The sequence below is a fragment of the Nerophis ophidion genome, linkage group LG03, assembly GCF_033978795.1.
Source record: "Nerophis ophidion isolate RoL-2023_Sa linkage group LG03, RoL_Noph_v1.0, whole genome shotgun sequence".
Classification (NCBI taxonomy): Eukaryota; Metazoa; Chordata; class Actinopteri; order Syngnathiformes; family Syngnathidae; genus Nerophis; species Nerophis ophidion.
Window position 1 is genome coordinate 50472950 of NC_084613.1, and position 12292 is coordinate 50485241.

At 38.8% G+C, this 12292-nt stretch overlaps 1 protein-coding gene across 3 annotated transcripts in view; it reads left to right on the plus strand.

Moving 5' to 3' along the window:
• si:ch211-195o20.7 (cytospin-A) overlaps positions 1-9731 on the plus strand; it is a 52708-nt gene extending 42977 nt beyond the window's left edge. For all 3 annotated transcript variants that reach the window (XM_061895520.1, XM_061895519.1, XM_061895518.1), the window contains exons 10-12: positions 2457-2573; positions 3059-3118; positions 8487-9731. In XM_061895520.1, the coding sequence (XP_061751504.1) occupies positions 2457-2573; positions 3059-3118; positions 8487-8576 (267 nt within the window). In that variant the 3' untranslated portion in view covers positions 8577-9731. The remainder of the gene's footprint in view (positions 1-2456; positions 2574-3058; positions 3119-8486) is intronic.
• The last annotated feature ends 2561 nt before the right edge of the window (positions 9732-12292 follow it).

Sequence of the window (12292 nt, forward strand, 5' to 3'; positions counted from 1 at the left end):
AGTTTGGGAAGGCCATTTAAAATCCTTATTTCTAGCCTGATTTACCACTTTTGACGTGGTCATTGTCCTGTTGGAACACCCAACTGCGCCCAAGACGCAACGCAACCTCTGGGCTGATGAATTTAGGTTGTCCTGAAGAATTTGGAGGTATTCCTCCTTTTTCATTGTCCCATTTACTGTGTGTAAATCACCAGTTTCATTGGCAGCAAAACAGGGCTACAGCATAATACTACCACCACCATGCTTGATGGTAGGAATGGTGTTATAAATAAATAAATGATAAATGGGTTGTACTTGTATAGCGCTTTTCTACCTTCAAGGTACTCAACGCACTTTGACACTACTTCCACATTTACCCATTCACACACACATTGACACACTGATGGAGGGAGCTGCCATGCAAGGCGCTAACCAGCACCCATTAGGAGCAAGGGTCAAGTGTCTTGCTCAAGGACACAACGGACGTGACGAGGTTGGTACTAGGTGGGCATTGAACCAGGGACCCTCACCTAGGGGGTCACCTTTTTTTCTCCAAACATATTGCTGGGTATTGTGGCCAAACAGCTGAATTTTTGTGTCATCTGACCACATAACTTTCCTCCAGAATGTCTTATCTTTGTCCATGTGATCAGCAGCAAACTTTAGATGAGCCTTAAGGTGTCACTTCTGGAACAAGGGCTTCCTTCTTAAAGTTAAAGGTAAAGTACCAATGATTGTCACACACACTAGGTGTGGCAGAATTATTCTACATATTCGACCCATCACCCTTGATCACCCCCTGGGAGGTGAGCAGCAGCGGTGAGCAGCAGCGGTGGCCGCGCCCAGGAATAATTTTTGGTGATTCAACCCCCAATTCCAACCCTTAATGCTGAGTGCCAAGCGGGGAGCTAATGGGTCCCATTGTTATAGTCTTTGGTATGACTCGGCCGGGATTTGAACTTACGACCTACCAATCTCAGTGCAACACTCTAACCACTAGGCCACTAGTAGCCTCTCAGTCCATGGTGATGCAAAACACGCTTGACTGCGGTCACCGACATCTGTTTTCCAGCAGCTTCCAATTCATTGTAGACCTACTTTTTGGTGGTTCTCGGTTGACTCTTGATCATCCTGACCAATTTTCTCTCAGCAGCAGGTGATAGCTTGTGTTTTCTACGTGATCATGGCAGGGACTAAACAGTGCCATGTACTTTATACTTACAAACAAGTGTCTGCACTGTTGCTTTTGGGACCTTAAGCTGCTTTGAAATGTCTTCAAGTGACACTCCTGACTTGTTCAAGTCAATAATATGTTTTTTCAGATCTTTGCTGAGATCCTTTGACTTTCCTATTGTTGCCCTTTTTAAATGTGCTGAGAAAAGTCAACTGGTGTCGTCAATCATAATCACTCACATCAAGTTAAGAGGCCATGCCATGAAGCTAATTTGATTTGATTGCAACTTTTGTACATCACCAAAAGTGATAATGTATGTTGCTGTATGTATACTTTTGACCCTGCAGATTTGGTCACATTTTCAGTAAACTCCTAATAATTTCATAAAATAACCTAACTTCATGTAAGTTTTTTGTGACAAACATGTGCTCAATTCACTCTATCACAAAAAAATAAGAGTCGTAGAAATTATTGGAAACTCAAGACAGCCGTGACTGTGTCCTTCACAAGTGTATGTAAACTTGTGACCACGACTGTATATGTATAAATGTGTATATATATATTTGATATGCATGTGTTTATGTATGTTTGTATATCTCAAGTACTCCCCAGTGCCTTTGCTATTGTATTGCTATTGATAAGACTGGATTACATTTGGGCTTTTGGGTGACCATTGATATTGTGTAGTAGTTCACATAGCTGACTCTCATGCAGCTGGCGTGGGCTCCATTCCTGTTTAATGCATATTCACAATACCTTTGTGATTGCCCCAGGGGCCATTTCAGGAAGTAAAGGTGTCTGCATTTCACCCAAAGTCACCTGAAATAGGCCTCAACCCTCCCATAAACATATAGTTGAAAGGATAAGCGCCATAGAAAAAGGATGAATGTTGATGGGCGGGATTCTGCCTTTTAGTCATAATCAAACAGCACTTACAAAGATACTTTTCTAAGAAAAAACTGTTTCTACTAACTTAAGTAGAAAAGAAAAACTAAATTTCACCACTGTATTTTTTGTGTGCTTTTTTTTTTCTTTTCAAAAATGACTTTCTTACTATTGGCTAAAATGCTTTATAATTTAGGTTTACGGTGCTACCTAGCATGTTTATGTGGATTAAAAAAAAAAAAAAATCACTTTTGTTGATTTTTTTACCCTAGACTTTAGCGATAGTGCTCATAAATCCTTCTTACACCAAGTCTGATTGTCACTGAGTATACCAATACATCTTTATAATTACAGTATACTATATTATGGCATTATGTGCTAACGAAACTCTTACATTATGTGCTCTTACTTTCTCCAGAATATTGACATCACCAATTTTAGCAGCAGCTGGGTAGATGGCCTTGCATTTTGTGCCGTTTATCACACCTACCTTCCTTCGCACATCCCTTATAGCAGCCTCACTCCACAGAACAAGGTAGGCTTGGAAGTTCGTATTGTTGGATACTGATGTTGGCTAACTGTTCTAACAAAAAGTTTCAAATAGTTGTGTGACTGAGACTAATGTTAGATTAAAATATTCTCGTAACTGTAACACATTTACCAGCCCTTTCATTGGGTATACCTGCACAATTTGATGTAAAACATTTTAAGAGCTGTATCTACATTGTTAATAATGTGCAAATTTATGATGCTGACTGAATGTTAAGGAAACAGGCATTCACTTCACATTATTTGTCCTTTGGCTCATTTTAATCAGATTTAATAATCATTGCTGTATAAAACTTCCAAAAACCAAAACATCTGCTCTTATGTGTGAATTAATTTAATATTTCCGCAAAGCTAATTGAATCAATAATAACATGTGGTTCCCTGACTCATAGATGTAAAAAAGTTGTAATTAATGTGTTTTTTGCCGAACTGGTTAATACTTTTTTTTGCTTTGTTGTTGTTTTTTTTCAGAGGGAGAATCTCAGTCTAGCATTCAAAACGGGCAAGAGTGTTGGGATTGCCCAATCTTTGGTGAGCTTTATTTCCTTCCTGAACTCGAGTCGAATATGATAAATGTTTTGATAACATTAGTTACTGGAGTTGTCTATCTCTCCGATAAGAGATAATTCGATATGTATCTAGATCCATGGAGAATAATAATTCCACTTCTCTTTGGCAGACAAACTTTTGTAAGTGCTATTTATAAGCAATCAGTACCCAGGCCTTCAATAGTGATTTAAAAGTTTACTGCACTTTTTTTTTAAATTGTGCCTATCATTGACAATCCTTATGTAAGGCATGCATTCTAATTCAGGATATACGGCAAGTACGAGGTGGCTAACAACTCAGATAATGGAATCAGAATCAGAAATACTTTATTAATCTCAGAGGGGAAGTTTTTAGAAGTACTCTATTGCGCCATAATGCCCTCTAAAAATTATCCAAAACCACCAACAATACTCAATTTACATCTCGTGACCTGAATATGAGCCAAGTATTAGCAATATTTTTTTATAATAAGCGCTGACGCTGATGAAAGTACTTTTAGCTTTGGAGCTAAAAGCATCGCCTCTGAGTTATTTACCTTATGAATTATACCCCTCACTTTTATAGAAGAAAGCCGTGGCCATAAACCTAGGAATCGGTTAACTTTGACATTCCAAAATAGACCCGAAGATAGCAAAAAAGACACGGAAAAATACTTTTTTGTGTTTTTTAGTTTGGTTCGTTTTTTTTTTTACCAGCGTAAGGGTTTATGATTTCTTTATCTAAACGGTGGATATGAGCATCCCATCAGTCAGCATCCCACTGAGAGCAGACAGTGTACAGTAAGTGATTGTTTTGTTGTGTTCATAGTTTGTTTTTGTTGTTTAGCATTAAGCAAACGTTTAAATTGCAGAATCTGTTTGTGAATCAGCTTCTTAAATTAGTAGCTTGTCCTCCTTATATTCAGGCTCATAAAGATAAAGTTGTGTATCATCATTTGTCCCAAAGTAGTCAATGAAAGTTATGAAGTCTCTCATGATTAGTAGTTGTTGTTGAAAGAAATGGTGAATGTTGTGATGCGTCTGTGAAAGTAATACGCTGCTACATGCTTAAAATGAACAAAATATGTCAATATTAAAACTTATTACAATTGTGCCTCTTACTACATTACTTATATACCGTATTTTCCGCACTATAAGGCGCACCACATTATAAGGCGCACATTCAATGAATGGTCTAATTGTTCATATATAAGGAGCACCGCATTATAATGCGCATAGAATAGACGCCACAGTAGAGGCTGGGGTTACGTTATGCATCCATTAGATGGAGCTGCGCTAAAGGGAATGTCAACAAAACAGTCAGGTCAGTCAAACTTTATGAATAGATTACAAACCAGTGTTCTGAAAACTCTGTTCACTCCCAAAATGAGTAAACAGCTGTTTCATTATGTTCCCCGAGGTAAATGGTATTTCGTTTATCTTTTAACAACAGCAAGGTATAACTTTTAGAGCAACATTTATATCACATAGTGAAGGGGAACTATTCCTCGATTCAATAAACACGTACAAAACAGTCTGATACTGTTACGGTTAATCAAACGTTTGTGCAATCACAATATAATAACACTCGAAATAGTGCAAAGCAATAACAATATATCAATAACTCAACGTTGCTCAAACGTTAATGTCACACAACACAACACACAAAATAAACATGTAAAGCTCACTTTAAGTTATTCGTCATCCACGAATCCCTCGAAGGGCTTCACGGTGGGAGAGGGGTTAGTGCGTCTGCCTCACAATACGAAGTTCCTGCAGTCCTGGGTTCAAATCCAGGCTTGGGATCTTTCTGTGTGGAGTTTGCATGTTCTCCCCGTGAATGCGTGGGTTCCCTCCGGGTACTCCGGCTTCCTCCCACCTCCAAAGACATGCACCTGGGGATAGGTTGATTGGCAACACTAAATTGGCCTTAGTGTGTGAATGTGAGTGTGAATGTTGTCTGTCTATCTGTGTTGCCCCTGCGATGAGGTGGCGACTTGTCCAGGGTGTACCCCACCTTCCGCCCGATTGTAGCTGAGATAGGCGCCAGCGCCCCCCGCGACCCCGAAAGGGAATAAGCGGTAGAAAATGGATGGATGGATGGAATCCCTCGAATTCTTCTTCTTCAGTGTTCGAATTGTAGCTGAGATAGGCGCCAGCGACCCCGAAAGGGAATAAGCGGTTGAAAATGGATGGAAAATGGATGGACAAGAGGTCTCGCAACTACGGTATGAATGTGCCGTTTTCATTTCCATTTGTGTTTAGGCAGGAATTGTCACTGAACTGCTAGACAACAGCAGCGACACTGACTCCATTAATGACGTCATATATCCCAGCATACACCGCACGCTTCTTCTACGGGGGTAAATGAAGTCGGCGGCTGTTTATCGTAGTTGCGAGACCTCTTGTGGCATGTTTAATTCGGACACTGCAGAAGAAGAATTCCAGGGATTCGTGGACGAGGAATAACTTAATAAAGTGAGCTTTACATGTTTATTTTTTGTGTGTTGTAACCACAAAACCAGTTTTGGTCAACAGGGTTCATGTTGCATGCATCCTTCCGCTGTTGCCCACAAAACAGCGCATCCTTAAAGGGGAACTACACTTTTTTTGGAATGTTACCTATTGTTTACAATCATTAAAAGAGACATGGAGATGGATGTTTTTTTTGAATGCATTCTAAATATTAAATAAATGTATCAAATGTCTGCTTACAATGGAGCCTACGGGAGTCACTCAATTCTGCCTGTAAAGCCCTTAAAATATATCCACTCACCTCCATTGAAGTTACATGATGTAAGTATACAGGTGCTGTTCATATTATTAGAATATCATGAAAAAGTTTATTTATTTCAGTAATTATATTCAGAACGTGAAACTTACATATTATATCAATTCATTACACACATAGTGATATATTTTAAATGTTTCTTTAAATTTTGATGATTAGTACTGACAATTACTGAAAATCCCAAATTCAGTATCTCAGAAAATTAGAATATTAGTTACGACTAGTACCAAAAAATATTTTTTAGAAATGTGGGCCAACTGAAAAGTATGAACATGGAAAGTTTCAGCATGTACGGCAATCAATACTTAGTTGCAGCTCCTTTTGCCTGAATTGCTGCAGCAATACGGCGTGGCATGGAGTCGACCAGTCTGTTGCACACCTCATGTGTTATGAGATCCCAGGTTGCTTTAATAGTGGCCTTCAGCTCTTCAGCATTGTTGGGTCTGGCATCTCGCATCTTCCGCTTCACAATACCCCATAGGTTTTCTATGGGGCTAAGGTCAGGTGAGTTTGCAGGCCAATCAAGAACAGGGATACCATGGTCCTTAAACCAGGTACTGGTAGATTTGGCACTGTGTGCTGGTGCCAAGTCATGTTGGAAAATGAAATCTTCACCTCCATAAAATTGGTCCGCGGCAGGTAGCTTAAAGTGTTCTAAAACTTCCTGGTAGACTGCTGCATTGACCTTAGACCTCAGGAAACACAATAGACCAACACCAGCAGATGACATGGCACCCCAGACCATTACCGATTGTGGAAATTTGACACTGGACTTCAGGCAACGTGGATTCTGTGCCTCTCCTGTCTTCCTCTAGACTCTAGGATCTTGATTTCCAAAGGAGATACAAAATTTACTTTCATCTGAAAACATAACTTTGGGCCACTCAGCAGCAGTCCAGTCCTTTTTGTCTTGAGCCCAGGCGAGACGCTTTTGACTTTGTCTCTTATTCAAGAGTGGCTTTACACAGGGAATGCGACAGCTGAAGCCCATATCTTGCATACGTCGGTGCGTGGTGGTTCTTGAAGCACTGACTCCAGCCGCAGTCCACTCTTAGTGGATCTCCCCCACATTTTTTAATCGGTTTTCTTTGACAATCCTCTCCAGGGCGCGGTTATCCCTCTCGCTTGTACACTTTTTTTCTACCACATCTTTGTCTTCCCTTCGCCTCTCTATTAATGTGCTTGGACACAGAGCTCTGTGAACATCCAACCTCTTTGGCAATGACCTTTTGTGACTTGTTCTTTAAAGTATCAATGGTCATCTTTTGGACAGTTGTCAAGTCAGCAGTCTTCCCCATGATTGTGTGTCATACAGAATCAAAACGAGATACCATTTAAAGGCTTTTCCAGGAAGGTAGCTAAGGAAATGTAAAATGCCGGCTTAATTCGGACTCCCGAACAAAATACAATTGAGTTAAAGATAATGAAGCAGGTATGTTAAAGGCCAATAATAAAATGTACAGAAACCTCTTCACGCTGCATTTGTGCAGTGCAAACTAACTTTGTGTTCCAACTGGCAAGATAGTTCAGAACAATAAAAAGCTTCCTCTGAAACAGTATCAGTCAGGGCACAAATTATGTTTTCCCCCGGATTTAAAACTCCTTCCATCAATCCACACAGCCTTATGAAATAACTACAAGACATTAAACATTTTTTTTCCATGATTGTTAGTCCGAAGATTCCTTCGAAAAATCTCTGCCGCCAGTCTTTCTTTGCTTTGGACCTGCATCCCCACCCCCTGATACATTCTTGGTAGTAGCGTCATATTCGTAGCGCAATCTAAGATCCTTTCTCGATACTGTCTGCTATTTAACATCAGCATACCCATTAGAGACATACTGTTTTTAATCTGTGTCAATATTACAGCGGACATCACTTAAAACAAGTTGTAAAGATCAACGGATGGCTAGTGTGACTTCATAGGTCATTCGGAAAGAAAAAAAAATGTATCCCCGCTAAAATGAAATAACACCCCCCCCCCCCCCCCCAAAAAAAAAACATAACTTTTTGAGAAATCAGACTAGTTTAGTGCATCAAAACATACTGATTGTATTTATGATATAAAGGTGGAAGCCTGTGAATGTGTTGCTCAGCTGAATGCAAAGGTATTTATCTAATATAATAACAAAATCTTTAATTAAATAGAAAGGCTAATTTTATTTATTTAAAATTGTAGCTCACAAATATTATTTGGTTTGTCAAACAGTTTTGCTCATATTAATAGACAGAAAAATGCTGACATTCTGGTACACCTGCCATTCTGGTACACCTGCTAGCTGGCTCTAAGAAGCAAATTTTGAAAACTGGTTGGTAAAAGCAAAAGCTCTAATACTTTAAGTGACATCAGGCCTGTACTACTGATTCTGAATGCTCTGGGTAAATTCAATTGTCATGCAACACAAAGAAGCTGAAATTGGATTTGGCAAAAAATTATACAGGCTATACAATGTATACACCAGTAATAAACTGCTATATTGTGTAATGTTTGCTTGATTTTAAGGTCAGTGCTTCTGAGGAAAATACCTTGTTGTCACTGACGGCCCACCACTGCTATTAATCAGTAAATGTTTTGTTTAACAGACCGTAGAGGAGATGCTACGAGCAGGCGGTCCTGACTGGCAACGGGTCCTGAACTACGTGGAGAACATGTATCGTCACTTTGAAATGTGACATACTGTATGGATGTACTGACAGTTGGTCCTGTCTCAAAGTAGGGAACACACTACAGTATATACTATACACTATTAGCAGTTTCAGATGATGGTTCAGTTAGTGCTTGGTTGGAACTGATGTTCATTCAGCCAACGTTTACAATGTGCAGCCTTTTATACCTGAAGTGAAGCAAGTCCTTACAACAAAAATAGAAATGTGAGAAGGACTTGTGTCAAAATACACACATACTAAAGCAGAATCTTGAAATGTAGTGTTTGCCTTGTTTGTACTATATGCAGTTGTTCATTCCAGCTGTTTGATAACACTGGAATAATAATTTTTCCATACAGTGTCTTAAACATACAGATTGTGTGACAAAGAAGGAAAAAAAACTCTATTCTACTCTATATGACCACCATTATTGTAACTTTGCCGATACATGTATGTCTAAGAAGTATTGATACCCTGGATTTTGTTTTTATTTTACTATATTTTAGCTATGCAAAAGATAATAAGTCATTGCAAGATATTAATAAAATAATTCCAATATTTTTATATTTTGCATAAAAGTTCCACATTAGAAATGACACACAAGTATTTATCAATGTAAGCATAATGTTATGACTGTGTAATTGATTGTATTGCATTAGATAATACTATAAGTAGTAGCAGTTTTGATATTGGAGATTGCATTCCTTAGGGGGCACCATTAGGATGGGGTGTAAAAATATTTCTATTTATCTTGAGCTCAGAAAGTGGTCTGGCCGAGACCGCCAATGAAGCTAGAGCCGCCACCAGTTTGAAGTTACCAAAATGGGTCAAAATACTGTCTTATTTCAAAATTGTCAAAGATATAAAACACAATTTTAATGTAAAAAAGGAAAATACTGAATATTTGTAATCAATGTCTCCTAACACAAGTTATCAATCTTGCTGTTTTTCTTGTGTCACGATCCATTTTCAGAAGACACCAATTTAATTACTCTAACAAAAAAAATCATTCGAATGGGGTGGATTTCCTCAATTTTTCTATTGATCAAACCATTTTCGAAATCCTTGCTTTTTGTTGTTCTTGACTCTACTAATTTGTGCCTTGCAAAAGTATTCACCCTCCTTGGAATTTTTTATGTTTTTATTGCCTTGCAACCTGGAAATAAAATTGATTGGTTGAGGGTTTGCCTCATTTTATTGACAGAACATGCCTACAACTTTGAAGATGAGTTTTTTTTTATTATTTTTAAGCAAACAATAAAAAGTAATAAGCAATAAAAATAAAAAAACTCTCACCTAACTATTCACCCCCCTAAAGTCAGTACTTAGTAGAGCCGCCTTTTGCGGCCATTACAGCTGCAATTCGCTTTTGATAAATCTTCATAATCTTGGCAAAACTTCTCCAGCTCCTTCATGTTAGATTGTTTTCATGTGTAAACATCAGTCTTCAAGTCAAACCACAGATTCTCAATTTGATTGAGGTTCTGGCTTTGACAAAGCTATTCCAACACATTTGATTGTTTCCCCAATAGGAGAACTGCACTTTTATTTTGAATTTTGCCTATCATACTCAATTCTTATGAGAGACAAGAAGACAATTTTTTTTTTGTATTCTAATTTGAAATAATCGGCTCATTGCAACGCAGCTAAGGGGAGAAATCCATTCTGCCTCTAAGTCACTTTAAAAATGCATCCAAAAACCGCCAACAATACCTAGTTTACATTTCGTAACCTGTATAATAACCAAGCTGTAGCGATATTGTTGTTGTAAGAGCGAACACTAAGGAACTCTCTTTCACATTGCCTTGCAGTGGCATTAGCCGTGAGTTAGATATTGTGTCAGTAGCTGAATGGCTTATGAGTTTGGCCGCGGCACCGCTGCTACCCACTGCTCCCCTCACCTCCCAGGGGGTGAACAAGGGTGATGGGTCAAATGCAGAGAATAATTTCGCCACACCTAGTGTGTGTGTGACAATCATTGGTAATTTATCTTTTACTTTTAACAGTGCAAAATATTGCTCATTTGTAGTGGTCTTTCTCTAACTATTTGGAAAAAAAGATATAAAAATAACTAAAAAAGTTTTTGAAAATAAACAAGTGATTCAATTATAAATAAAGATTTCTACACATACAAGTAATCATTAACTTAAAGTGCCCTCTTTGGGGATTGTATTAGAGATCCGTCTGGATTCTTGAACTTAATTCTAAACATTTCTTCACAAAAAAATAAATCTGTAACATAAATATTTATGGAACATGTCCACAAAAAGTCTAGCTGTCAACACTGAATGTTTGATTGTTGTATTATTTTTCCACAGTTTCTGAACTTACATTCACACTTCATTGAAGTATTATTCAATAAACATGTATAAAGGATTTATGAATTGCTGCTGTTTTTTAGAATGTTTTTATTAAATCTCACTTGTCCTTTGGCATACCTTCAAGTATCTCCAGGGGTCCGCGCACCCCCAATAGAAGACTACTGGTTCACTGTCATCGCGCACGCTTTCATATCACACAACCAACGTGCCGGCTCTGTATTATGTTGTGTGAGACTTGTGCATAACAACGTCAGTGGCTGCAAGACGTAGTTGTTCAACAGCCATACACGTCACACCGACTTACCGTATAAACAACTTTAACACTGTTACAAATATGCGCCACACTGAACCCACACCAAACAAGATTGACAAACCCTTTTTGGGAGAATTTCCGCACCCTAACACAACTTAAACACAAGAGAACAAATACCCAGAACACCTTGCAGCGGTACAATATACAACACCTCAACCGACGCAAGTAGGGAGGGTGGGGGTGTGGGAGGTTGGTGATAGCACGGGTGTGTATATTGTAGCCCGGAAGAGTTAAGTTTGCATGGGATTCTTGGTAATTTTTCTGGTGTGTTTATGTTGTATTACGGTGCGGATGTTCTTTCGAAATGTGTTTGTCATTCTTGTTTGATGTGGGTTCACAGTCTGACACATATTTGTAACAGTGTTAAAAGTTTTTTTTACGGCCACCCTTAACGTGTGTAGCTGTTGATCAAGTACATCTTGTATTAACACATGTGTGTTCACATGGCCAGATGCGACATACACCTGGGCTTGCACGCTGTCAGTTCAGGATGTAGGGGGCGCTAAAGGTAGTGCCATTATGGCACTCCCTGAATATTGTTGAACTGGTAAAAATTGACAGGAGCTTCGAGAGAATTGGTGCCCTAAAATTCAGGGGTCTCCTTGGAAAATTGGGGACGTTGGCAAGCATGACCTTTTCAAGCGCCGTTCATATTAAACTGTCAAACTTGGACTTGGATTTGTATTGCCTCTTCGATGCAGAGAATATTTAGAACGAGCCAGGCGTGGAAGTGAGTACATGTTTAATTTATTTAAACGCTATAATACAAAAACAGGAAAACCAAGGGTGCGCACAATGGCGGTACAAAAGCTGGGCTATGAAACAAAAGACTAGATCAGAGGCTTTAACTATAAACACGAAACCAAAACACTTGCTCAATGGCATGAATAACAATGAACTATGAACAAAAACTTACATACATGGAACTGAGAACGAGACATGGATCTTTGCAAGGTGCGTAGCAGGTGGTAGGCATGAGCAGGAGGTGTAAGTAGATTGGTAAGTACAAAGTTGCCAGACTGAACGCTCGGCCACTGTGGCTTAAATAATAAATATGACAATGACAAGCAGGTGTGAGAACTGAGGACCTATGGAAACAAAAACAAACC